Source organism: Theropithecus gelada, chromosome 3 (assembly GCF_003255815.1).
Source record: "Theropithecus gelada isolate Dixy chromosome 3, Tgel_1.0, whole genome shotgun sequence".
NCBI lineage: Eukaryota > Metazoa > Chordata > Mammalia > Primates > Cercopithecidae > Theropithecus > Theropithecus gelada.
In genome coordinates this window covers 180,875,508-180,903,190 of record NC_037670.1, presented here as the reverse complement: position 1 = coordinate 180,903,190, position 27,683 = coordinate 180,875,508, and the positions used below count along the sequence as shown (strand labels likewise).

The window sequence follows — 27,683 nt, the reverse complement described above, 5'->3', positions numbered from 1 at the left end:
GACTTTTGAGAGAAATAGGTTCTAGTGCCTGCTCTAGTGCATTACTTTAGTACTGTTACTTGGCTCTGTGGCTGCACGTGAAGTGTACTCCATGGATTCTATAACCTCTAAAATTTTTGAAGATACAGATTCAAAATAGTATCGTAGCTGTAAAAAAAATTCATTGGCATGGTTTCATGGACTGTAGACACAGAAGGAGGGAGAGAGAAAGAATGACTGTATATAATTGCATCTTTCTAAGTGAAATTAGAGGTTGGTGAGTGGGAAAATTGGAGATTTATTAGATCATTTTTAGAGTAATGCAGGAGTGGTGGGAGAGTGATGAGGACCCTGGACTTAGTTGGTAGTGTGCTGGAAATAGAAGTGAAATGAATGTGGAGATATTAACACATTCTTTAAGACCTGATTTTTTTTTTTTTTTTTTTTTTTGCGATGGAGTCTCACTCTGTTGCCCAGGCTGGAGTGCAGTGGCGTGATCTTGGCTCACTGTAACCTCCACCTTCCAGGTGCAAGTGATTCTCCTGCCTCAGCCTCCCTAGTAGCTGGGATTACAGGCGTGCACTACCACGCCCAGCTAATTTTTGTATTTTTAGTAGAGACAGGGTTTCAATATGTTGTCCAGGCTAGTCTCGAACTTCTGACCTCAGGTGATCTGCCCGCCTTGGCCTCCCAAAGTGCTGGGATTATAGGCGTGAGCCACTGCACCTGGCCAAGATTTGATGATTAATTGGATGTGAGCACAACAGTATATAAAAATTAATTGTGACTATATTCTTTTGTGGTCCCTTTGGTTATAAAAGTTCTTTTGGGAATCTTAGAATTAAGAATGGAGGTGGACTAACAGAATGTCCCAAATATACCCTTGATACTGAAGCAGGTGGGTACTCAGAATTCCAGAGACCTGAGCAGAGAGTCTTGGAGGACCTTAGGCATATAAGAAGGAGAGACCAGGAGGGTTTGTGGTATTTTTTTTGTTTGTTTGTTTTGAGACGGAGTCTGGCTCTGTCGCCAGGCTGGAGTACAGTGGCGTGATCTCGGCTCACTGCAACCTCCGCTTCCTGGGTTTAGGTGATTCTCCTGCCTCAGCCTCCCGAGTAGCTGGGATTACAGGTGCCCACCACCACACTGGCTAAGTTTTGTATTTTTCGTAGAGGTGGGGTTTCACCATGTTGCCCAGGATGGTCTCCATCTCTTTACCTCGTGATCCGCCTGCTTCTGCCTCCCAAAGTGCTGGGATTACAGGCATGAGCCACTGTGCTCAGCCTGTGGTATTCTTACAATTGGGCAATCTCTTTAGCTTATAAGTTTATGTGGGAGGACAAAAGAGATTGCTGACAGGCATGAGCAAGGAGGAGAGTAGCAGAGTGAAGGACATCGGCTACTTAAAAAAGATCAAGCAAACTTTATATATATATATATAATTTCAAATGTATTTCAGTATATTTAATATATTTATATATAATTATATATATTTTTATTATACATTATATATAATTTTTATTTTTAAATATATGTATATATGCACATATACACACAATTTTTTTTTTTGAGATAGGATCTCCGTCTGTCCCCTACGCCAGAAAGCAATGGGGCAATCATGGCTGACTGTAGCCTCGACCTCCTGGGCTCAAGTGATTCTCCAACCTCAGCCTCCTGAGTATCCTGGACTACAGGCATATGCCACCATGCCTAGTTAATTTTTAAATTTTTTTTGTAAAGATGGAGTCTCCCTATGTTGCTTAAGGTAGTCTTGAATTCCTGGGCTCAAGAGATCTGCCCACCTCAGCTTCCCAAAGTGTTGGGATTACAGGCGTGAGCCATTGTGCTCAGCCAATTTCTGTTTGTAACAATAATTATGAGTTACTGAGGCAGTAGTATCCAAGTTATTTAGGATGGTCCAGGAGATTCCTTGTTACTATTATTAATGACAAATGCAAATTATGGAAAATTAGATGAGTTCTATGTTTCTGAATTTTAATTTTATAGTAATTTTTGTTGGCTGTTAACCAGAAAATTTTATTTATTAGCAGTTTCACTTAACATTGTATAACAATTTACTTTGTAGTGGTCCTAAGGTTCTACTAAGTTTTATTTTCTTGAGCAAATTTTAATTTACACATGGTGGTTTTATTAACAGGATTTTGTTAATCAAAACATCCCATTTTCTATATACCATACTGCTGGATTTAATAAGATTTAAATTTAGATCTATGCTGAATCAATAATTGCCTTTTGTTTATATTGTGTTTATAGTTTTAATAATGAAACATTTTGTTAGAAGATAAAGGAATATTAATACCTTAAATGTTTTTGCAGATGAACAGGAAGATGAAGATGCCATCGTCAACAGGATTTCGTATGTATTTTAAAGCTCAATTGTTCTGTTTCTGATTCTGAAGTCATCAATTCTCAAAATCCAATTCTAATTTTTGGACAGAAGTATGGAAAATATTCACCCAGCACATTACAATAGCTTTATCATATAAATTTTAGAAAGCACGCGTAAGCAAATATGCGTGGATAATTTAGCACTGATTGTCTCCTATTGAAATTTGCATATTTAAGGAGCTGACAGATTTTGTCTTCAGGGGATTAAATGAGGAAATGGCCTTAATTTAATTGCCTGGTTATAAGAAAGAAGACTCTTGGCTGTCTGCACATTCTGCTGAGAAGACTGTGATGTTCTTGAACCAGGCAGCAGACGGCTCGGGTTAACTGAGCCTGTCTGCCGTGAGCAGGAAGGTGGACCCAGACTGTCTTGTAGGTTCCTTATGTACACCAGTGAGATATGATAGGGAGGCCTTGTACTTTTATTGAAGTATCAATAAATTTTATTGTTACTTTTATTGAAGTATCAAACTCAATGGAAAGCAGCGAATTCCTTTCTGTTAGTTTTTGCTTAAGTGTGAAATTGCACAGATGTGCCTATGTAGGAAAGTTCTGTATTCCAGGATTTTTTTATTGATACATTAACATTCTTTTGAAATTTCAAGTTTATAGAAAAGGTGGAAGTAGAAGAAAAAGTTTTTTTACTCCAACTGTTTAGAAATTGCTCATCCGATGCTTCATTTCCTCAGGATACTTCTGTGTATAATTCCTCTAAACAGTGCATTCTACCTAGGTATCAAAATGGTGAAGTTAGCATAGATAGCAGTACCATTCATACTCCATTCAAACTTACTAGTTATCCCAATAATGTCCTTTCTGTGGTGAAAGGATCCAGTTCAGAATCACACACTGCATTTGGGTGTCGTGTCCTTTAGTCTCCTTCAGATTGAAACACTTCTTCAGTATTTCCTTGACTTTCCTGACCTTGATATTTTTGAAGATTATTAGGTAGTTATTTGGTTTTGTCTGATCTTTCTTCATAATTAGTATCAGATTATGCATCCTTTGCTTAGGAGGATGAGGAATTAAGAAAAGGGGAAGAGGAAGAGAAAGATTCTATGTGCTTTCACATACTTGTACATACATAGAGATAAATGCTTCTACATACAATGGAATAGTATTCAGCCATAAAAGAAATGAAGTACTGATATGTGCTGCAATGTGGATGGACCATAGTAAGTGAACGAAGCCAGACACAAAAGGCCACATAGTGTACAATTCCATCTATAAGAAATGTCCAGAGTAGATAAAAGCAGATTGATGATTGCAAGGGGCTGAGGGAGAGGAGAATGGGGAGCAGCTACTTCATAGGTTTGGCATTTTATTTTGGGGTGATGAACATGAAAGAAAGAGGTGATCGTGCAACATTGTGAATGAACTGCACACACCTGAATTGTTCACCTTAAAATGGTAAGTTTTTGTAATGTGAATTTCACCTCAGTAAAGAAATTAATAACTCCCAGCTAGTAAATGTCTTGACCCGGCCTGATTTGTTTCATAACTGAAAAATGAATATAAATGGATTGTGATTTACTAGATTTGGTAATTTATTTTAAATGACATAGGGAAGCTAGATAAGAAACAAAAATAGCTGTAACTTTATGCTGAAAATTCTTTCTTTGTCGCTTTAAAACCTAGGCCCAAAACTTGATGTTGTAAATTTACAGAATTAGGGGTTTTAGTTTTATTCCTGGCCCTGTGACATTTGTGAAAATTAAGTGAATCATTTTTTTCCTCTGTATAAATTAGTGCTCCTTTAAAAATTCACTTCACTCACCTCACAAAAGCTACAACGAATAAGAGACTGAGTAAAAGGTAGATATTCTCTCCATGTGAAACCCTCTAGGTGTGAAGGGCAAGTGAGATACATACCTTTCTCCTCTCCATTCGGTCTGGTGCCACCTGTGGTGGTACATCCACTTCAGTGTACTTGTAGATCCATAATTTATAAATGGAAAAGAACACAGCACTTTGTCTTTTACCCCTAAAAGTACGTTGAATGACAATAGGGTGATGTGCTGTTTCCTTACGGTAGATGCCCAGGAGCATCTTTATCTGCTGTTGGGGCACCTGGCACAACACGTGCAAGGGGTTTGGGTTTTCCGAGTCACAGGTGGTTTCCATATCTTGGGGATGCATACAGAAATCCTCTTCCTGAAGGTCAGTGGGTTCGTATAAAGTGGTGATACAGTTAGGGGAGGGGCATGGGGAAGAGGGTCACCTGAGAGAAGGAGTCTGACCTAGTCTCCCCTGTCTTTCTTCCCTACCCCTGTTGATCTCTTTGTCTTTTGCTATGGTAGAATGAGTGAGAACTGATGAGTTAGGGTGACGTGGGTTCAAATTCTGGACCCATGATTAACTTGAGTCCAGAAGAGATTGAGAAATATTCACTTTCTGTGTATGTAAAACAGAGTTCCCACCTACTTTGGAGTGCTGTTGTGTGGATTAAATAACATTTGCCAAAAAACAAGACAAAACAAAAAAACCTAACTAGGGTAGGGTGCTTGATGCACAATAGGTGTGAAATTAATGTTTCCTCCACCTAAAGGCTTTTGACTTGTTTTGTCTGCTTAGAATTCTTTTTTTTTTTTTTGAGGGAGTTTCACTCTTGTTGCCTAGGCTGGAGTGTGCAGTGGCACAGTCTCAGCTCACTGCAACCTCTGTCTCCTGGATTCAAGCGATTCTTGTGCCTCAGCAGCCTCCCGAGTAGCTGGGATTACAGGTGCCTGCCACCACGCCCAGCTAATTTTTGTATTTTTAGTAGAGATGGAGTTTCATTATGTTGGTCAGGCTGGTCTCGAACTCCTGACCTCAGGTGATCCACCCACTTCAGCCTCCCAAAGTGCTGGGATTACAGGCGTGAGCCACCGCGCCCGGCCTGCTTAGAATTCTTTTCTGTCAGATATCCCACTGAATTCACTCTCACCTTCTTCAGTTTTGTTTTGCTTTATGTTTTTCCCTAAGTCTCAACTTTTCAGTGAGGCCTTCCCTAAGTGCCACACTTAATATTGATGTCCTCCTCCCCATTTCCAGTCCTCCTTACTGTTTTCCTGTAGCACTTATCTTTAGTATATTATGCATTTACATATTTAATGTTTTATTGTTTATTGCCTGACTCTTTCCAGTCCAGGATAAGCCCTCCTTGGGCAAGAATGTTCGCTTGTGTTCCTTCACTGTTGTCAGGTGCCTAGCACAGTGCTGGTACAGGGGAGCAGGCACTCTGCAAATACTTGTCTAGTGAGGGAGCCTCACCTGAAAGACCCCCTGAGGTAGAATCTCCGAGATGGGCTTTAACAAAAGCTCCATGGGTGATCCTGATAGTGCTACTGCTTAAGAACCACTGGTTTAGAGTGACTATTAGAAAGCCTAGTTCATGCAGCAAATGTTTATTGATTAGCTGAGATGAAGACTTAAGATTGAATGCTGTATGCCAACATTTCACAGATGAATGTAAAATGTCACTCAATTTGTTACTTTTCTGTTGCCCAGAGAATCAGACCTCTTGATGATACTTGGGAGGGTGTGAGCAAAATGTGAAATATGAAACTTTCTTTGTCATCAACACTGTGTACATCTTATTGAATAATTTTGAATGATTTAAATTCAACCATAATGAAGTCTTGTTTCCACATGTACTTCCTGATTAGATATTATCAACCTGTTAAACTTTAAGATGTAAAGTGGCAGGTTTTGGTTATGATTAGTTTTTTTTTATTAAAAATATATATTGAAATATTAACCCATGAAATACATTTTTATGATAATCTGTATTTTGCAGTGGAGTTTTAAAAATGTGAGGTCTTTCATTTTATTGATAACTACAAATAAATAAAAAAGCATTTATTTTTTGTTTAAAAAAATTGAGTGTCACATTGAGTCTGAGATTGAAAAATGAGGAAGAGGGAATATTGTAGAAGTTGGGGGAAGAGTTTCAAGAAGGAAGTAGTGCTTATCAATTTGAAATGTCATAGAAGGTCATATTCAGATTGCAATTAAAAAGTATCTGATGGATTTGACCATAAGGAGCGCCTTTGTAGAACTGGGTGAGGAGCAGAAGTCCTACTGCAGTGGGCTAATAAAGAAGTTGAGGATCAAGAAGTAAAGGTGTGATATGTGAGTTCTGCTTCAGAAGCATTTTGAAAGAGCAGAAGCACCTGAGGATATTTATTTTTGGCTGGTCAGCAGGTAGGGGGAGGATGACTAACCGGTGAAGCAAGGCCCCTGGAGACGGCAGAGGTAGAGATCGGCACAGATGAGCAGGAGATTGACAGATAGGAGAATAATTGTGTCCGTTGGTAGCTTTATCAGGTGGTAAGTATGAAGGGATCGTACCCCCTTTTTTCACTCTGAAACAGGAGATTCAGTCATTTTCTGGCAATGAGGAGCAGCAGGGCCATGGTAGAAAGCTTAGGAAGAGCCTGATTGTGTTAGTCTGTTTTGTGTTGCTATAAAGGAACACTTGAAACTGGGTAGTTTATAAAGAAAGATTTATTTGGCTCACAGTTCTGCAGGAGGTACAAGCATGACAGTACCATCTGCATGGCTTCTGGTGAGGCCTCGGGAAGCGTTTACTGATGGTGGGAGGTGAAGGGAGATCAAGATTGAAGAGGAGATGCCAGGTTCCTTTAAACAACCAACTCTCTTGTGAACTAACAGAATGAGAACTCGCTCATTACTGTAGGGTCTGCTCCTATGATCCAATACCTCCCATGAGGCCCCAGCTCCAACACTGGGGATCACATTTCAGCATGAGATTTAGAGGGGACAGATATCCAAACCATATCACTGTTAGGAGCAACACTCAAAATCCTAAGGAAATTGAACACTCAAACAAAGGATTCTTAGCAGAGCAATTTTATTTCTGTGCAGAGGGGTGCCTCCTTGGCCAGTCGCCATGAGAGCACACCTGAACAAAGGGGCACGAGATCTTTTATTCCTGACGCAAGTCCTGCCCTGTACCCTTTCCCCATTGGCTGGGGTCGGATTGTACAGTCTAATCCTGGTTGGCTAAACATATGATTTTTTTTTAGATAAGGTGGGCATATAAAAGAAAGTGGAGAGGAAAGGGGAAGGGGTGTCTAATGAGCTAGAAAGTTAGTCCTCTTTCCAAATAAGGAAAGGAATGTCAGCTGGTACTGATAACGCCTGGTACTGTGGCATGCCTGGGCATCTAACAAAGGCAAGAAGGAAAAAAAGGTGGAAAAGGGAAAAGGGGGGGTACTATGAATTAAAGAATAAGAGATTGATCAAGTTATTTGAAGAGAAACCTCATCATATCCCACATCCCTGATGATGGGGGTTAAGAATAGGAGATGAGAGACTCATAATCCGAGGATCCTGATCCTTGTTTACTAACTGAAAGTATATGAAAGCGTTGTGGAGTGTTAAAGTGATTTAAGGTGGTTTTATTGTTTTAATTCATCATCATCTTGCAAAGACACTTCACAATATCTATAGATAGGGCTATTTTATTTTTACACTAGTTATATTCAGTGACTAGTTATATTCAGCATCTGAGTGCATGCCCTCATCACCTTATTTTATTTAGACAAAGGTTTATTTTATTCTCTTCCCGGTTGGATTAAGGAGATAGTTACAAATGTCAGATATTTGGGGAAACACTTGTCTTATTACTACCACAATTAGAAAAGATGCATTACTCTGAAGATGTAATTTTTAAAAATAATGCTCCATTTCAGAAGGTGAAGTTGAGGAATGCTTCACAGGGCAAATGATGTTTGGGATCTGTCTTGAAATTCATGTATGAGTTTGCCATGCAACTTAGAGGGTATTCTAGGGAGTGAGTAGACTGTGCAGAGGGACAAGGAGTCCTGAAAATCTATTTCTTGTTTGGGCTATGGAGGAGTTAGGTAAGTCTAAGTGTATGTCAAAATGGGACATGGTGAGAGAAGAGCCTGGAAAATTATGCTGGGATAGCCGTGCGGGACATGGAATGGTGAGATTTTGGATTTGATCTCAATTTTATTATGGGAAGGAATGATAGCTATTGGGATAGCTTCCTCCCGTGACTGGAGAAGCTTGCTGGAGACCGCTTGCTGGCTGGTTGCTGCCAGAGTTGGCTGTGGACCCTGAGGCAGCACTTGTCTGAGGGCTTTTCCCAGGAAACACAGTGTCTATTCAGCAAAACGAATTTACAGAAATTCTATATCTGATTTCAGTTGTATTTTTGGTATGTATCATAGGGTCTACATTTAAACATTTATCATTGATTTACTGAACCAATGAATCCTGGTTATTTTTGGCTTTTAAGTAGGAATACACTTCTGTTGGTTGCCACAAGATGGCATTGGCCTCAAAGTTTCTCTGTTAGATGTGTTTTTGGATATTTAGTATTTTTTTTCCTGCTTTTTAAAAATATTTTCTTACATTTATTTTTACTTTCTTCCAATATTAACTTTAATAGAACTTTAATATCCATTCTATCTCTAATATTGGTGAAGTTTTTTTTTCCTTTGCCAATTTATTCTTGTAAAATCTTTTAAAAAGTTAGGTGTTTGTTGTAAAAAAATAAGTGTTTCAGAAATGTATAACTGAGAAGGTGAAAGCCCCTTATAATCCCTCCTTTCTATGGGATTGTTACATATTATGCTGGATTTCTTTTGTATCTCTGTATAACTATGAATTTGTTGGGGGGAGAGCATGTTTTACATTTATTGTTCATGCTTTTCTTCATTTTTTGGTTGACTTATTTTAGATATTGTTCCATATTAGTACCTATTGAAGCTATCTTATTTTTTTAAATGACAAAGTAGTGCTTTAAATATGAATAGTACAATATTGTTTAATAGTTTCCTGTTGTGTATTACTATAATTTATTTAATCTTTACCCATTAAAGAGATGTCAGGCTTTCTAAGTTTTTTTCCCCTCTAAAATAAACATTTTAAATTAATTTTTTTTATACTGCTTTCACAGTAATTTTTTCACCTCAGTTGTTGCATTGCTGTTAGCATATGTTGTCAAAGTTGTTAAATGCAATTGTGAAATAAATACTTATATTTCAAAGAGGAATGAACTACAATTTTTTCTTTGTAAAATATGTGAAGTACTATGTCTTCAGTGTATGTTTGTCTTTTAGGTACTACTTGCTAGACTTACTGATATTTTCATAGAGTAAGGAGTTTTAGAGTTTATCTAGTTTAACTTCTAGGCCCATATGTGTATCATTTGTCTCCCAACTACATGTATTTAATAAAATTCTTAATATAATGCTTTTTTGATTAAAACATAAAGGAGTTTGCATTCTTTTTGATGACTTTCATGTTCATTGCTTTTTCAGATCACTTGTGACGATGACTCTGCTTTCTTCCAGGCTGTTTTTGAGCACGTTCACCCTTGCAGTGTCAGCTGGGGCTGTTTTGCTTTTGCCTTTCTCAATAATCAGCAATGAAATCCTGCTTTCTTTTCCCCACAACTACTATATTCAGTGGCTAAATGGCTCCCTGATTCATGGTTAGTATATGTTGCTTAATATAATCACAATCAGTATTTTATTTTTTTACTGTATCATATTTTTAGATTTTTCTTTTCTTAGTTTTCTTCATAATTTGTGACTTCCTCCAGTAAATGATTTGGGTCTTTAATAATGTCAGAAAACCAGATTTTACTTATCATTTCTATGTTTAATTAGTTGTGAAAGTCTTTTCTCTTAGTCAAGAAGCACTTTTTATACTTACGATTTTGATAAATTCATTTCAGTATTTAGCAAGAGAATTTTGGTTTATCTGAATATGTCAGAAGAACTCAGCCTCCATTTAAGAACTAGAAAACTGGCCGGGCATAGTTGCTCAGGCCTGTAATCCCAGCACTTTGGTAGACTGAGGGGGTGGATCTCCTGAGGTCAGGAGTTCAAGACCAGCCTGGCCAACATGGAGAAACCCCCATCTCTACTAAAAATATAAAAAGTAGCCAAGCGTGGTGGCGCACGCCTGTAATCCCAGCTACTTGGGAGGCTGAGGCAGGAGAATCACTTGAACCTGGGAGGTGGAGATTGCAGTGACCCGGGATTGCACCATTGTACTCCAGCCTGGGCAAGAAGAGTGAAACTCCATCTCAAAAGACCTAAAAAACAGCAGCTATAGTTTCTATTTTATTTATTTGCTAGTAGTTTCTTTAGTCATTTCAAAATATAGAAGGGGAAAAACACTCTATGTCAAGTACAAATAGGTATCATGGTGTATTGCTTTGTAGTCTTTGGGCAAGCCGCTGTCCTCTTGCCACGGTTTCCTATTGTCTTAACTGGGATGATAAATAAAACCCAGCTTGCTGGCTTGTTTTTGGAATAGGAATGATGTATGTAAAGTAACTGTCTTTTAGTAGGCACTTAATAGGTGGTAGCTATTATGATAGTTATTTAGACTGTGAGGTGTTTTCTTTCTTCTTTCTGAAGACTCATTGTTTTTACAAGTCAATTTAGTGTATGTAAACTGAACTCTTGTCTCTCATAGAACGTACTGGTGTAATTCTTTTTTGAGGCGTTCTAATTTATTTTTTAATGTTTTAATTTTAATTTTTGTGAGTACATAGTTGGTGTATATATTTATGGGCTATATGAGATATTTTGATACAGGCATGCAATGCAAAACAATCACGTCAGGGTAAACAGGGTGTCCATCACCTCTAGCATTTATCCTTTGTTAAGATTTTGTCATTATGTGTTAGAACTACAGCTCTTAGGAATTTGGATATCTTTCTTGCTCATCATGCCCATACCCCTCTCTCATTTTATTAGTGTTGATTTGTGTTACTAGTAACTATATTGCTAGTTATTATTTTGTTAATGTTATTACTTGTTGGTGTTATCAGTGTTAATAATTATTTTAATTTGTTTTGTATTTCAATTTCTTCATCTCTTTTTAAGGTAAAAGTTTTTTGAAAATTTTTTTTCTTAGTAAGAACCTTATGAGTTAATGATTAAATGTCCTTCTTTGACAATATTTAAGCTAAGTTGCCATTTGACTTAAAAAAATATGTATCAGAGATAGCGTGTTTTCATTACATTTGTATTATAGGTCAGGGAATTTGGGATTTCTGAGTTAACATAAAGAAGTGTTGGGATCTCAAATCCAAGGAAAAAAATGGAATAACTTGCCTGTGTAGTAGCGTTACAGTTAAGTATGCTTTAGTTTTTATAGTTGGCATTTTGCATTTGGAAAACATCCCTTTTTTTTTTTGAGACAGGGTCTCACTCTGTCGCCCAGCCTGGAGTGCAGTGACATGATCATGGCTCTCTGCAGGCTCCACCTCCTGGGCTCAGGTGATCCTCCACCTCAGCCTCCCAGGTAGCTGGGACTGCAGGTGCATGACACCACGCCAAGCCAATTTTTGGTATTTTTTTTGTAGAGTCAGAGTTTTGCCATGTTGCCCAGGCTGGTTTTGAACTCTTGGACTGAAGTGATCCTCCCACCTTGGCCTCCCAAAGTGCTGGGACTAGAGATGTTGCCAAGATGTCACTTTTTATGTGTGACACGTGATTACTGGAGTTGCTGTAGAAGGCTGTGGTGCATTAGACTAATAATGTATATTCTTTTTTCATTGCTATTATGTTCATGGTGCTGTAATCCAGTGGAGGAAAAGAGCAAGTTTAAATTTAAGAGATTATCAGTTTTATATGTAAGACGAGTATATTTCCTGTCTCCTGTTGTTTGAGAAAACGTAGAAGACAGTTTTTGTAGGTCGTGCTACCTTAGCAATCCCTTAAGCTTTTGCTGAGACTGTGGCCCTATATATTAAGAACAACAGCAACACCAACCACTCCGTTATTTTTTTTCTGTTCATAAAGTAGTGTGTGTGCACTATACAGAATATGAAAAATACTAAAATGTACAAACAAGGAAAAATCCACATTTTTTTAGCGTGTGTGTGTGTGTGTGTGTGTATATATATATATATATAAATTTTTTTTTTTTTTTTTTTTTTTTTTTTAAGATGGAGTCTCTGTCGCCCAGGCTGGAGTGCAGTGGCATGATCTTGGCTCACTGCAAGCTCCGCCTCCTGGGTTCACGACATTCTTCTGCCTCAGCCTCCTGAGTAGCTGGGACTACAGGCACCCGCCACCATGCCTGGCTAATTTTGTTGTATTTTTAGTAGAGACTGGGTTTCACCATGTTAGCCAGGATGGTCTTGATCTCCTGACCTCGTGATCCGCCTGCCTCGACTCCCAAAGTGCTGGGATTACAGGCGTGAGCCACCGCGCCTGGCCGCATGTGTATATTATGTATAGCATATGCAATTTATACCTTTAAAACCTTTAATATTATATTGTGTTTTCCATACCTTTTATGTTCTTCGAGACCAGTTTTAGTGGTGTAACCTGAGCTGTATATATGGCAATATATTAAGCTAGTGGTTTTCAAAGGCTATTTCGTCATCTTAAAAGGTGGAACCATTTATCCCTCCAGTGACTTGCTACCTGCATTTTTCAGATTTGCAATAGAAAACGGCTGAGTTGTTCCTCAGGTACCAAACCCACCCTGTCCTGTTTGTGGAACATTTCACTTAACCAGTAAACTGTTGTTGAGCATCTAGAGGATTTTTAAATTTTAATTATTATTTGGGTTTCTGACAATTTCTTTACATGGAAATTAGAATGAAAATTATTAGGCTAATGAGTATTATTGCTAAACTGTTTTCTATAATTACTTGTTTATAGTCTCTTGATTGACCATGAAGGTGCCTCTTGTTTTTAGCCATAAACTTAATAACAATGGATATTAGTATCTTTAAAATCTTTTCCATTTTCATGGATAGAAGGTTGTTTCTCATTATTGTAATGTTAATTTAAAAAATTTTTAGTGAGATAGGACGTTTTAATTTTAATTTATAAAATATAGAAAAATAATACATATATCATTTTATTTTCATTTATTTATTTTTATTATAATTTTTTTGAGATGAAGTGTTGCTCTTTTGTGCAGGCTGGAGTGCAGTGGCGCAATCTCTGCTCACTGCAACCTCTACCTCCCGGGTTCAAGCGATTCTCCCGCCTCAGCTTCCTGAGTAGCGGGGACTACAGGTGTATGCCACCACGCCCAGATAATTTTTATATTTTTAGTAGAGACAGGGTTTCACCATGTTGGCCAGGCTGGCCTCAAACTCCTGACCTCAAGTGATCCACCCTCTTCGGCCTCCCAAGTGCTGGGATTACAGGTGTGAGCCATTGTGCCCGGCCCATGTATCATTTTATTTGATTAATGTTTTTGCCCTTTTTTGTGGTTGTTGCTTTTTTCATATTGAATTTATGATCTCTTTATGTGTGAACACGTCAGCTTTTCATTCAATTTTTATACATATTTTTCTGATTGTTATTTTGCTTTTTAATTTCAATTGCCTTTTTCCAGAATTTGAATATTTTTTATAATATTTGGTTTTTCTTTTTCTCTTTGGTGTCTCTAATTGTTTTTGTGTTTATAAGATGGTTTCCCATCCTGAGATATGACGGCTAGTTGTCCCAATACCATTAATTGAATATTATTTTCTGTACTGATTTTTTATGCTTCATTTTCAGTAAGCTAAATATTATATTAGGGTTTGTTTCTGGGCTCAGGTATGCAGGTTTTGGAGTCAGATAGACCTGAGCTTGAATTTCAAATCTGTCTGAAACCCTTAGCAACCTTGAGCAAATTGTTTACACTTTCAAAGTCTCAGTCTTTTATCTCTAAAATGACCATATCAAGGGCTAGTTTATAGAATTATTATATGTAGTAAGTGGAATATATATATATAGTAGTGTGTGTGTGTATATATATATATACACACACACACACCAAGTACCAAAGTACCTAGTCTATTGTCTGATGGTCCAGAGTAGGCAGGAAATAAATGCTGAGTTTTACTTTCTGTTTTTCCCCTCTGGTTTGTCTGTCTGTTCCTATGCCAGTGCCATATTGTTTTAAAGACTATAGTTTTGTAATACTTTGCTCCTGCTAGGTTTTAAAAAGTTCATACATTTTATGAAGCTTTTCATAAGCAAAGGCATGTATTTTGTGCAGTGTGGGATATGACAATTCTATGGAAATTTGTCTTTTAATTGTTTTGTCTGTGTTAGGGAAATGTATGTGTATGTATATGTTCGTGTGTGTTTAAAGAAATACATCTTTGGTGGGGAGATTTGGAAAGCAAAAGTCACAGCTAGTGGATTGGGTTCCTCAGCAGTGGCTCTAGCCAGGCCAGCCTTGGTGAGTAGAAGTCCATGGTGCTGGGTCCGTGTGTGATCTCCATCCCTACTGTCACGGTGACTTTGTTCATGAGCCCATTGGGCAATGACGGGGGTGGCTGGGGAAAGAGGCTGACTCGTATCCACAGAACCAGCCAACCTATCCACTTAATTATTAAAATCCTCCTCTGCTGAGGGCACCCTTTGGTGAGCGTTCACATGGGACACAAATACTTTCCTATTTTTTTCCCATTCAGAGAGGTCTGTTCATCTACCTCATCCCAGTTTTCTTATTGCCAGTTTTCCAATTGTGTTTCTTTAAGACTCTGACCATCCAGCCAAACCATTGGCCATAGTTCGTTAATTTGTAATAATCACACATTTGGCTATTTCTCTTTCCAAGCAAAGTAAACAGCCAGATGTATGGCCCATAGTTCTGTCCGTCGGAGAATTTCCCTTCACCGCTGTCCTTTTAGGGGTGTTCCAGAAAGGGGCAGTAGTGCTGCAGCTGTCCACTAACGTGGGTGCCTGCATATCGTGCAGAACCATCTGGAAGCCAGGCCCAGGTCTGCCTCCGACAGCTGATTTTAGGGAACTCCCCAGGAGACTGTAGGTGCAGGCTGGGAGAGAGAAGGCAGTGCAGTAGGAGTGGGGACCGTCGGCATTGGGGGCACTTCTTTATGTGACTTGTGCCTTTAGGGCCTGCTTAGGCCTGGACACGTACCACTTCCATTTGATGACGGAATGCTGCTGTGCACACCCAACTTTCTGGCTTGGTGGGTCAGAAAACATTCAGTTCATGATGAGCAACTCCGGTCCCATGGTAGCTTGGTGGCCCACGTTTAAGCATTCAGTCCCTACTGAAGCCCCATAGTGGGGCAACAGCTGTTTCTCAAAGGCAGTCGTTATCCACAAGGAGGGCAGAGCATTGCCCCAACATCCTAAGGGCCAGTTCACCTAGAGAGGAACCTGCCAAAGGCTCCAGACAACATGCATCTCTGCCTCTGCCCTTTCAGGCACCCTTGGATCTGCTGGGTCGTGTGGCCCAGGAGGCAGAGTAGCCTGCACAGAGCCTGGAGCTGCTGCAGAGCCTTCTCTCATTCTGGGCTCTACTCAAAACCAGCAGCTTTTCAGGCCGCTCAGTAAACCAGCTGGAACAACACATGCAAATGAGAAATGTGTTGTCTTCGAAGTCCAGAGAGACCTGCTAGATGCTGTGCCTCTTTTTTGGTGCAGGAGGCGCCAGATTCAACAGTTTATCCTTCACCTTAGAAAGGATAGCTCCATACATCCTATAACACTGGACCCCTAGACATTTCATTGAGATAGAAGGCCCCTGAATTTTTGTCAGATTTATTTCCCACTTTTTGACACACAGATGTCTTACCAATAAGTTTAGAGTGGTTGTTACTTCTCACTCACTAGTTACAATCAGCAAAATATTATCAACGTAATGGGCCAGTATGATATTAATATCTTATGGAAGGGAAAGGTGATCAAGATTCCTGTGAATTACATTATAATACAGGGCTAGAGAATTCATATGCCCTTGAGGTAGGGCAGTGAAGGCGTATTGCTGGCCTTGTCAACTGAAAGCAAACTGCTTCTGGTGGTCTTTCCTAACACGGACAGAGAGAAAAGCATTTGGCAGATCAGTAGCTGCATACCAGATAGGTGACATGTTAATTTGTTCAGGCAATGAAGCCACATCTGGTACAGCAGCTGCGATTGGACTCACCACCTAGTTAAGCTTAACGATTCTGGAAGCTCTGTCTGTCTTCTGCACAGACCAGCTACGAGTCGAATGGCGGTGTAGATACGAGTCAAATGGGGGTGTAGTGGGGATCCCCACCCCTGCATCTTTCAAGTCCTTGATGGTGGCAGTAATCTCTGAAATCCCCCCAAGAATGCAGTATTGGTTTTGGTTTACTGTTTTCCTAGGTAGATGCAGTTCTAGTAGCTTCCACTTTGTCTTTCCTACCATAATAACCCTCACTCCACGGGTCAGGAAATCAGTGTGGGAATTCTGCTAGCCATTCCATTCCATTAATGCCTTTTGGAAGTGAGGAGACAACCACAGGATGGGTTCAGGGACCTGCTCTGAGTTGGAGCTCTGCTAAAATTCCATTGATTACCTGACCTCCGTAAGCCCCTACTCTGACTGGTGAGCCACAGTGAGGGTCTCCTGGGAACAGTGTCAGTTCCGAGCCAGTGTCCAGAAGTTCACAAACGGTCTGGTTATTTCCTTTTCCCCAGAGCACAGTTACATCACTTATATTCATTTGTCAATCTGTCATTTACGGTTTTGTGACATTTATGGGATTCTGTGAGTACCCAGAAAATGTTCAGATTCCTTTAATCTCCCATGGAGCATCTGTTCTGTACTTTCATGTTGAAAGTGTTCAATAAATATTTATTGATTAAAGGAATAAAAGTCATTATAATTGTGTCATTAGGAATATTTTGGCAACAGTGAATTTGAGAGGAAATTTAATGGCTTATAAAATTGTCAGTATGGATGTTTTGATTGTGCCTTTAATGTGTAAATCACATATGGATTAGAGGCTAAATGTGTTCATTTTTTTTTTGTATGTGCAAATACATTTAGTTTGGCTTAAATACAGTGTTTGGATTTTGGACATAGGTTCGAGACATTATGTGTTAACCATATTACCTTGGAATGCTTCTTTACTTTTTTGGGCAAGAATTTTGTAACATAATAAATAAAATATAACCTTAGTACACTGTGTCATGTAAACAAGATGTATCTCTGCCTGCAGTGAGAAAACAGCTTGAAAATGTGATATAGAAAAATGACATTGGAGCACTGGGGTTGGGCGAACTGATGGTAATCCTCTGGCCACTGGCTTTTGTCTGGTGGTTGTCATCACTTGTCAGCTTGATGCTGTGAGATGTGTTCTGTAATTCACACAGTGTGGGTCCATGACATGCCAGCAACTGTAGTTTGTTGTAGGATGGGGCAGAGATGACAAATTAAAATGGTAGTGTAAGTTCTTTTTGTTGTTAAAATAGGAAAAAGGGTTAGAAATGGACCAAAAACATAAAATATCTGCTTCTATACATTTTCTATATCTTGTGTGCTGTTAAAAAAAATTAATAGGAAAATATGAAACTCTTCATTTCCATAAGTTGAAAAACAATGATACAGCTGCTTTGTGAGTTTTCCTTTTGGGGTGATAAAAATGTTTTGGAGTTAGGTAAAGTTGGTGGTTGCACACCATTGCAAATGAACAGTTCTGTGCAAATGCCACTTAATTGTTCACTTTAAAATGACTAATTTTAAGTAATGTGAGTTTAATATCAAAATAAGAGCCAAATAACGATCAAAATTTGGAAGATAGGAAAATGATGGAAATAGATTATACCCTTAAATAAAACCAGGAAATAATTCTTCAGTTTTTGAGTGTTTTTTCCCCAGTGGGGCCCAATTTTGGCTAAGCTGTCCACTCACTTATGGCCAGAGATAGAGACAAAACAAACATTTGTGACATGAATGCCCAGTTTGAGATTGTCTATTAAAATATAATCACAATGAATCCGACGAGTCGCTGCAAGGACTGTGTGCTTTATTTTGATTTGTCATCAGGAATAGACGATATACTGTTTGGACATCGTGAAGGAACAATGCAAAATCCAACCTTTTAAAATTCATTTTTAAGTTCCACAGACGATCCAAAAAACCAGACTTTTAGAGTATAAGCAATCAAACTTAAGAAAATATTGTGTTTACTTATGCATAGATGCTAAGTCAAAAGTTAAGTCCCTAATAAATTTTAATGTACTGTTGTTCGCTAAATGTTACTAGTCATTTGGGCTCAGTAGTTCAGTCATTTATCATAATGTGTATCAAGATAGTTACTGGATATTGAAGTATTGCTTATAACATTATAAACAGAAAAATCCTGGTGTTTGGGATAGGAAATTAATCATATCTTGCCAGATCCAAACAGTGGAGTGCTTTTTTGACCATTACAGATTATAATGTAGGTATTTGTTGATATACAGAGATATCCAGAAAAAAGCCCATATTTATGATCTGATGCCTATTTTGTAAAAAGAAAAAAGAGTACATGTGTAGGTAGCTGCACAGAAAAATATCCGGAAGGGTAAATGCAAAGAGTTTGTGTAGGATTATATGATACGCATTTTTTTTTTTTTTTTTTGGTATTTACGTTGCATTTGGTGTTTGCATTTATACAATGGACATATTATTTCTTTTTTAAGAAAAAAGTTATATTAAGATCAAAAGTCCCACAACTCATTGGTAAATTGTTATTTACCAAGAGTAATTTTTACTTAGAACACTTCTAAGTAAATAAGCAGAGGCTATTATAATTCTGAAGTTCTCTCCCTCTGTCTCTGTCTGTCTGTCTGTCTGTCTCTGTGTCTCTCTCTCTGTCTCTTTTCACCCCAAATCAACAGTGGCTAATAATTCTGAAGTCCTCACACTACTTGAAAACAGACTGTAGTCTCTTTTCTGAGGCTTATGCTTTGTTGGTAGAATTTTAAAAAATTGTATAAATTACTTTTTGATTAGATCTTCAATTCTACTGAAATATTGGTTGAACTTTTGTCATTTTGGAAATTATTGAGTATGGCTGAACTCTGATTAATTTTTTAATTTAAATTTATGAAGGCTTTTGTCTATGTGAGGAAAAAAGATAAATTATTTCCTCCATAGTATTGTATATTGTATTTTGAAATATTTTGTAACTCCAGCAGATGGAGCTAGAAGTTAATGCATCCTATGGTGATCTGGAAATTCAGTCTTGTTTTGTTTTATTTTAAACCACGATTAAATAACTTTAAATTCAAATACCTTTTCTGCGGATGGGGATTGGATATCTTTCAAATAGGTTGCCTTTATACTGTTGCTGTATTTTTTTAGGGTTTTACTGCTATATGGAAGTATATAATTTTACCTTTCTAAAGCAGAGATTTGATTAATATTTATTTTACAAATTAATATGAAATAATGTATAATGAAATATGTGTTGGCCCTAACAGAAATTTTTAAGAATGATTTATCAAAATTATAGAATATTATTAAGGAATGTGTATGTGTGTATGTTGACATGTATTTATAAAATGTTAGCAATTTACTAAGCTTTGCAAAATTGCCAAGAATATAATTACTACTTAGCAATATATCTTAGATATAATATTGTATCTATGTATTAGATGTTCTTCTCATAGTATTTTTACTTTCTTATATATTGCAAATTTTATTAGATTAGCATAAGTTGAGTCTGAAATTTTCGCATTTATTTATTCTGGCTAATAAACTTAATATTTTGCATTTAATTACTTAGGTTGAAAAAAGCTGGTTGATCAATGCATGTAAAAGGCATCTAATTTCTTGACAAACTAAATTAACTGGTATATGGAACCCTTCTTGATTCAGGGTACTGAATTGTTTTCTTCAGTTGTCCAACGGACATTGCTGCTTGTTTGATCTGCTCGTAAAGATTTCTTCACCCCATCTCCCATCTTTACTAGAAATGCAAATGTTAGCCTGGTGTGATGGTGCGTGGCTATAATCCCAGATACTCGGGAGGCTGAGGCATGAGAATCACTTGAATCCGGGAGGCGGAGGCTGCAGTGAGCCAAGATTGCACCACTGCACTCCAGCCTGGGTAACAGAGTGAGACTCTGTCTCCAAAAATAGGAAAGAAAATAGGAAGAAAGAAAAAAAAAGTTTTTTTTCATTTAGCTTTTGATAAACTATCTTTGTTTTAAGTAAGTGTATTGGTTAGTCATAATAGATACTTTTTAGTGATTTGTGAGCATTTGCCTAAGGCAAAGTTTTATTTTTTTAACTTTGACATCCAGAGAAGAATTTGAGTTTTACTGTTTTAAAGGGATATGTATGGTTAGAAAGATAAATTCTGGAAGCATGTATGTTTATAGATCAATAACAATAAAAAGAAACTTCTTTTATGCCCCAGAATTGTATCTTTTTAATTATACATATCCCTTTTATACGGTAAAATTCAAATTCTTCTCTAGATGTCAAAAGTTAGAAATAGGTTTTAAACTTTTTTTCTTCTGAATATAAAAGCATAGTGGACCTTTAGCATTCAAGGATTTATATTCATGGTTGCAACAATTTGAGAGCAATATTTGAGGCTCCCCAACACGTGGTAATTTGTAATTCTGCTGAGGCTAAAATCTAAACTGTGCGCTCAGATAAACTAGTAAATAAAGTGAGCCACATGGCTAGTGAGTGAGCCTAGCTCAGCATCCCTGTTTCAGTTTAGTTTTATTATTTTCGGCCCTTTTTATTCATTTTATGGGGGAAATTATATGATACGGGGATCTGGAGAATTTTGAGTTTCACAAAGGTGTTTAAATATATGCTTTGTGAATTTTAGAGGACTTTATACGCTTCCTATAGAAAACTTAGAATATCCAGACAAAAAAATCATGCACAGTTGTGCTACATTGATACTGTTAATTAGTTGGGATATTTATTTGCAGTTGATTTTCTATGCCTGGTTTTTGTCATTGCCATTTTAAAATATTTTCAGTGTCACCTATGTATGTAGGTTTTGCTGGTTAAATTTTTTTTTTTGGTGAAATTAATGAGAATAATTCTTTAAGGAAAGGGTTGAGAGCTAACTGAAGTTATAACTCACATCATTTTGTTGTCTTTATATGGTCTAAATGCTGGTGTATGTCAGAACTTTTCATTTTTTTTGTACTCTTTTTTTTTTTTGTTTTCAGACAGAGTTTCACTCTTGTTGCCTAGACTGGAGTACAATGGCACGATCTTGGCTCACATAACCTCCTCTTCCCAGCTTCAAGCGATTCTCCTGCCTCAGCCTCCTGAGTAGCTGGGATTACAGGCATGTGCCACCATGCCCAGCTAATTTTGTACTTTTAGTAGAGACGGGGTTTTTCCATGTTGGTGAGGCTGGTCTCGAGCTCCCAACCTCAGGTGATCTGCCTGCCTTGGCCTCCTAAAGTGATGGGATTACAGGTGTGAGCCACCATGCTCTGCCTTGTACCATTTTTAAGATGTTGAGACAGGGCAGGGAAGAGGCACTGACATTTGTTTAACATATTGGGTGTTAATTTATCTTCTGTTCTTCATAAGAGCCCTGTGCACTATAGCCTATTGTATACCTGAGGAAACTGAGTGACAGAGTTGCAATCCCTCTTCAAGGTCACATATTTGTGATAGGTGCAAATCCAGGCTTGTTAGACGTAAAGTGCTATGCACTTAGCTGTCTGCCATTGAGAACTGGTGAAGTTTTAAAAATCACAGATTGTGTGAATATCTTGATTTTGTTAGAGTACAGTATAGTACACTAAACAGATATAGCATATTCAATATTTTACTGAAATTAGATTTTTAGAAACCTTTCTGTAGTTGAAAGATGTCTTGGTGTTTTAAGAAGCCTTGATTGTACATGTACTCACCCACATGTCAACAACTGAGAAAACAAACGCAGACATGTTTTGTTCCGTTTTACAAAACGGATCACAGGCTCAGTTAAGCATTTTGTTTTGTGTTGATGGATAGAATTAATGGAATATCATATTCATTATTTCCCTTAGTAAAATCTTACTAAACTAATATATTCTTTTTTGGCAGATAATATTAAGGAAATTCAAAACATTGTTCCCTTTTCACCCAGAATGTTAAGTATGAGACATCATTCAGTCATATATAGAAAGAATAAGAGATCTGGGATCTAATCCCAGGGCTGCCATTTGTGAGGAATTTATTGAGTCTCTTTTAACAAAAAGTTCAGTTTATGGGTGCGTTGGCTAAGGGGATCTTAGGTTCTCTTCTGCTCTGTACCTTATTCTTGGTGCGCTAAAATAAGAGCAAGCTTTTATTTATTTTGAACAGATTTTAATTTTAGATTCTTACAATTGTATCTGTTCTGCTTAAGTATTGAAATAAGTATATATTTTAGTTCATTAGAAAGAGGAAAGAGGTTATTTCAGTCTAAAACAATTCTGTCTGGAAAAGAGAAAAAAAAACTAGGACAGTTTTTCTTCAAGTGATGGTGTTTTTTCTGAATGTGAATTCAAAGTAGCAGGTATTGAACAGTGTTAAAGGAAGTTAACCAAAGTGAGACTTTGCAATTATTTCATTATTATGTTTAAAATTTTCTAACACAACATCATTTGAGTAGACTTTATTTTCTAAATGTATCAAAGAACATAATAGAAAGAGTGTGGGAAAAGGAGAAAAAGAATAAGCTGGATGGTGTTGTGAAGCATCCTGGAGGCCTATTGTAGAAATGTATACTGGAATCGTTAGGTTTGAGGCATTTGGGGCAAGAGAATGAAGAGAACGTATATTTCACAATAGGGAGCAACATTCCATCTAGTAAGAGAAAAGTAAGACATAGGAGTTGAGGCTTACTCTTTTAGTAGTAAATAGACTTTGTTTTGTTGTTGAGTTGTACGTTGAGAGAATTAAACGAGGGGCAAAGATATCAATAAGTATTTGGGGAGGCCAACTTGAAATAGAGTAGGTAACTACAGTTTTAAAACATTTTTTCTATGATCAGCAAATCCATTAGGATAGATAGATAGTAAAGAGCAAGCACTCTTCGCTGATGTTTTATGTCCAGGGCTTTTTCTATATTATTGAGGACTAAGGCTCAGACATGGAATATGAAAAATTAGGCCAGGTGTAGTGAGCCTGTAATCCCAACGTTTTGGGAGGCCAAGATGGGAGGATTGCTTGAAGCCAGATCAAGACCAGCCTGGGCAACAAAGTGAGACCCTGTATCTACAGACAATAAAAAACCAATATTCAAGTGTTGATAGAGAAACACTTTAAAAGCTAAATAGTTTGGCTAAGGTATAGTAAGGGGACTGGATATATACCCTCCCACCTGAAATGACTAGGTTTTTGAGAAACTATAGGCAAAGAAGGACAATAATCCAGAGATGGGAGGCAAACAAGGTGCTGCCTTGAGAGAGTTTCCACACTGCAGTAGAGAGAGGGGGAACCCAGGTGGAGCTGAGCAGTGTTCTGGATTGAGAACCCAGGAGTTTTGAGAGACCAAGAAGGGGCTAGAGTTACCAGGCGGAGTACTGGAAAGGAGATTGCTGCACCGAGAAGCATGTACGGGAAAGGAGATCGCTGCACAGAGAAGCATGTACTGGAAGGGAGATTGCTGCACAGAGAAGCATTTTGTTTTACACTGATGGGTAGAGGTAATGGGATATCATTTTCTCACTTTGAACGTTTCCCGTAGTAAAACCTTACTAAACTGGTGTTCTGTTTTTGGCAGATGAAGGCCCTCTGTGTAGAGTCTCACAGGCTGAAATCAAGGTGTTGGCAGGGTTGCCTTCCTCATTGGAGGCCCTGGGGAAGAATTTGCTTTCAGACTGTTGGCTGAATTTGGTTCTTCGTAGTTTTAGGACTGAGGCACTCATTTCCTTCCTACCTGTAAGCCAGGTGCTAGCCTTTGTTTCTAGAGGCTGCTTGCCTCTTTTGTCTTCTCTTCCATGTGATAGCCTCTAACAAAGGTGGGTCAAGTTTTTCTCTGACTTCCCTTCTGCTACATCTCTCTGACTCCAGCTGGAGAAAGTTCTGCGCTCTTGTGTTTTCTCTCTCTCTCTGTCTCTCTCTCTCTCTCTCTCTCTGTGTGTATTTAAAAATCGCATGAAAGGCTCATGTGATTAGATTATGGCCACTGGATAATCCACAATGGCCTTGCTGTCTTCCTATTTTAAGGTCCATAACCTTAATTATATCTGCCAAGTCCTTTTTGCCATATGTACTGAGGTGAGTCATATAGTGTTCCAAAATTCAGGTTCACTCAGAGCATCAGAATGTGAACTTATTTGGAAATAACAGTCTTCGTAGACATAATTAGTGAAGATGAAGCCATCTTAGATTAGTGAAGACCCAAATCCAAAGACTGGTATCCCCCTAAAAACATAAAGCAGAGACACAGACACACAGGGAAGAAAGCCGTGTGAAGACAGAGGCCAAGAGTGGAATAAGGGCATCAGCAAGTCCAGGAATACCAAAGATTGCAGGTAGCCACCTACAGAGAGTAGGAAGGATTCTTCCTGGAGCCTTTGGAAGGAGCATGGTCCTGCTGACAACTTGATGTCAGACTTCTAGTCCCTGCAGCTGTAAGAGAGTAGATTTCTGTTGCCTGAAGCCGTTTGGTTTGTGGTGCTTTGTTTTATCAGAAAACCAGTACACCATGCAACATTCTCACAGAAGTCTGGGGATTAAGGCATGGGGACCTTGTCCACTATGCCTACCTTGAGTCTGCAACTGAGATGTCAGAATTAGTAGACAAATACACGAAAACAATTCTTGTTTTTTGAGACGGAGTCTGGCTCTGTCACCTAGGCTGGAGTGCAATGGTGCGATCTCGGCTCACTGCAACCTCCACCTCCCGGGTTCAAGCAATTCTCCTGCCTCAGCCTCCTGAGTAGCTGGGACTACAGGCACTTGCCACCATGCCCAGCTAATTTTTGTATTTTTAGTAGAGACGGGGTTTCACCATGTTGTCCAGGATGGTTTCGATCTCTTGACCTCATGATCCTCCCACCTCAGCCTCCCAAAATGCTGGAATTACAGGTGTGAGCCACTGCATCTGGCCAGGAAAACAATTCTTATGACTATTCAATATATTCCAGAAACTTAGAGGAAATGTTGAACGTATTGAGATGTAAAAGATGTAAAAAAACAAACTTCTTGAGATGAAAACTATAGCATGTGATGTGAAAGTATATAAAACAGTAGATTAATAGCAGATTAGACATTGCAGAAGAGGTTAATGAATATGAGGACATAGCAATAGAAAACTATTCAAAAGTGGGGCTGGGCACTGTATCTCACGCCTGTAATCCTGGCACTTTGGGAGGCTGAGGTGGGTGGATCACCTGAGGTTAGGAGTTCAAGACCAACCTGGTCAATATGGTGAAACCTCGTCTCTACTAAAAATACAACAATTAGCCAGGCGTGGTGGTGCGTGCCTATAATCCCAGCTACTCGGGAGCCTGAGGGAGGAGAATCACTTGAACCCGGGAGAGGTGGAGTTTGTAGTGAGCCAAGATCGCACCACTGTACTCCAGCCTGGGCGACAGAGCAACACTCCATGTAAAAAAAAAAAAAAAGAAAAAGAAGAAAACAAAACAACAATTAAACTACGTGAAAGTGAAACACACAGAGAAAAATGGCTGAAAAGTGCCAATTGTGCTGTAGTTGGGATGTTTATTCCCCCATACCTCATGTTGGAATTTGACTCCCAGGGCCAGGCATGGTGGCTCACACCTGTAATCCTAGCACTTTGGGAGGCCTAAGATGAGGTCAGGAGTTTAAGACCAGCCTGGCCAACATGGTGAAACACTGTTTCTACTAAAAATGCAAAAATTAGCCAGGCGTGGTGGTGCATGCCTGTAGTCCCAGCTACTCGGGAGGCTGAGGCAGGAGAATCACTTCAACCTGGGAGGTGGAGGCTGCAGTGAGCTGAGATTGTGCCACTTCACTCCAGCCTGGAGGACAGAATGAGACACTATCTCAAAAAAAGAGAGAGAAATGTGATTTCCAGTGTTGGAGGTGGATCTAGTGGGAGGTGTTTGGGCCAGTGGGGCAGATCCCCCAAGAATAGATGAATTCCTTCCTGGGAGGTGAGTGAATGAGTTCTTTATTCTCGTAAGAGCTGGTTGTTAAAGAGAGCCTGGCACCACCCCCTCTCCATTGCTTCCCCTCTTGTCCTGTGATCTCTGCATATGCCAGTTCCCCTTCGCCTTTTGCCACGAATGGAAGCAGCTTGGGGCCCTCATCAGAGCAGCTGTTGACACCGAGCTTCTTGTACAGCCTGTAGAACTGTGAGCCAAATAAACCTCTTTTTTAAAAAAAATATGTAAATTACCCAGCCTCAGGTATTCCTTGATGGCAATGCAAAGTGGGCTAACACATAGGGCATCAGTGATGTAGTTAGTGTTTCTAAAGGAGGGGAGTTGAGAAAAAATATTTGAAAAGTTAATGGCAGAAAAATTTAAAAATTGATGAGAACTATAAACCCTCTGATTTTAGAAGCTTAACCAGTTCTATGTACAGAAAACATGAAGAAAACTGTACCAACACACATAATCTGATTACTCAAAATCAGTGATAAAGAGAAAATCTTAAATGCATCTACAAAAAGAGACACGTTAAGTACAGAGGAGCAATAATAAGAATCACAGCATGTTTCTGGTGGGAAGCAGTGCAAGCCAGATGACAGCGTGACCGTGTAGCAGCAGTGTAGTACTGTCAGCCCTCTGGATCCATGGGTTCTAGATCTGTTGATTCAACCAACCATGGATCACAAATATTGGAAAAAAAGATGGTTGTGTTTATAGTGAGCATGTACAAACTTTTTTCTTCTTATTCCCCAAACAATATAGTATAATTATTTACATAGAATTACACTGTATTAGGTATTATAAGTGATCTATGGATGATTTAAAGTATATAGCAGGATGTTCATAGGTTATATGCAAATACCACACCATTTTATATAAGGGACTTGAGCGCCTGTGGATTTTAGTATCTATGGGAGGTCCTGGAACCAATCCCCCACAGACACTGAGGGAAGATTGTACTAAAAGAAAAATTCCAGCCAGTCTAGTTCTATTCCCAGTGAAAATATTTTTCCAAACAAAGGCAGGATAGTGACAGTGTCAGATACACAAAAGATAAAAATTCGTAATCAGCAGAGCTGTACATTAAAAAATGTTACAGGTTGTCCTTCATGCGGTAGGAAGTGGGTAGGAGATAGCTATCTAGGAACTGTGAGCTAAACAAACCCGAGGGAATGTGTCTTAACTCGTTTCCTAACTCTACAAAATGAAGTGTAGAGCACTAGAAGCGGCAGTGTATAGGTAGATAGAGAAGCTTTTTAAAAATCATGTGTTTAGAAAAGATAATTGGCTGTTTAAAGAATAGTGACAATGTATTATGAATTTTATTATATATGTACAAGTAAATTATGTGACAACAATAACACACAGGAGGAAAGCCATGGAAGTACACTGTTGTGAAGTTCTCATACTCTACATGAAGTGTTATCTTTTTTTTTTTAAATGACAGCAAGTTTATTAAGAAAGTAAAGGAATAAA

The 27,683-nt window shown here is 38.4% G+C and overlaps 1 protein-coding gene across 6 annotated transcripts in view; it reads left to right on the top strand.

Annotated features, from left to right (window-relative positions):
- LMBR1 (limb development membrane protein 1) overlaps positions 1 to 27,683 on the top strand; it is a 211,275-nt gene that overhangs the window by 46,208 nt on the left and 137,384 nt on the right. For 5 of the 6 annotated variants that reach the window (XM_025378728.1, XM_025378726.1, XM_025378727.1 and 2 more), the window contains 2 exons: positions 2,317 to 2,356; positions 9,720 to 9,859. In XM_025378728.1, the coding sequence (XP_025234513.1) occupies positions 2,317 to 2,356; positions 9,720 to 9,859 (180 nt within the window). Of the gene's footprint in view, positions 1 to 1,555; positions 1,674 to 2,316; positions 2,357 to 9,719; positions 9,860 to 27,683 lie in introns of all 6 variants that reach the window. The other variant, XM_025378731.1, reaches the window with a different exon arrangement.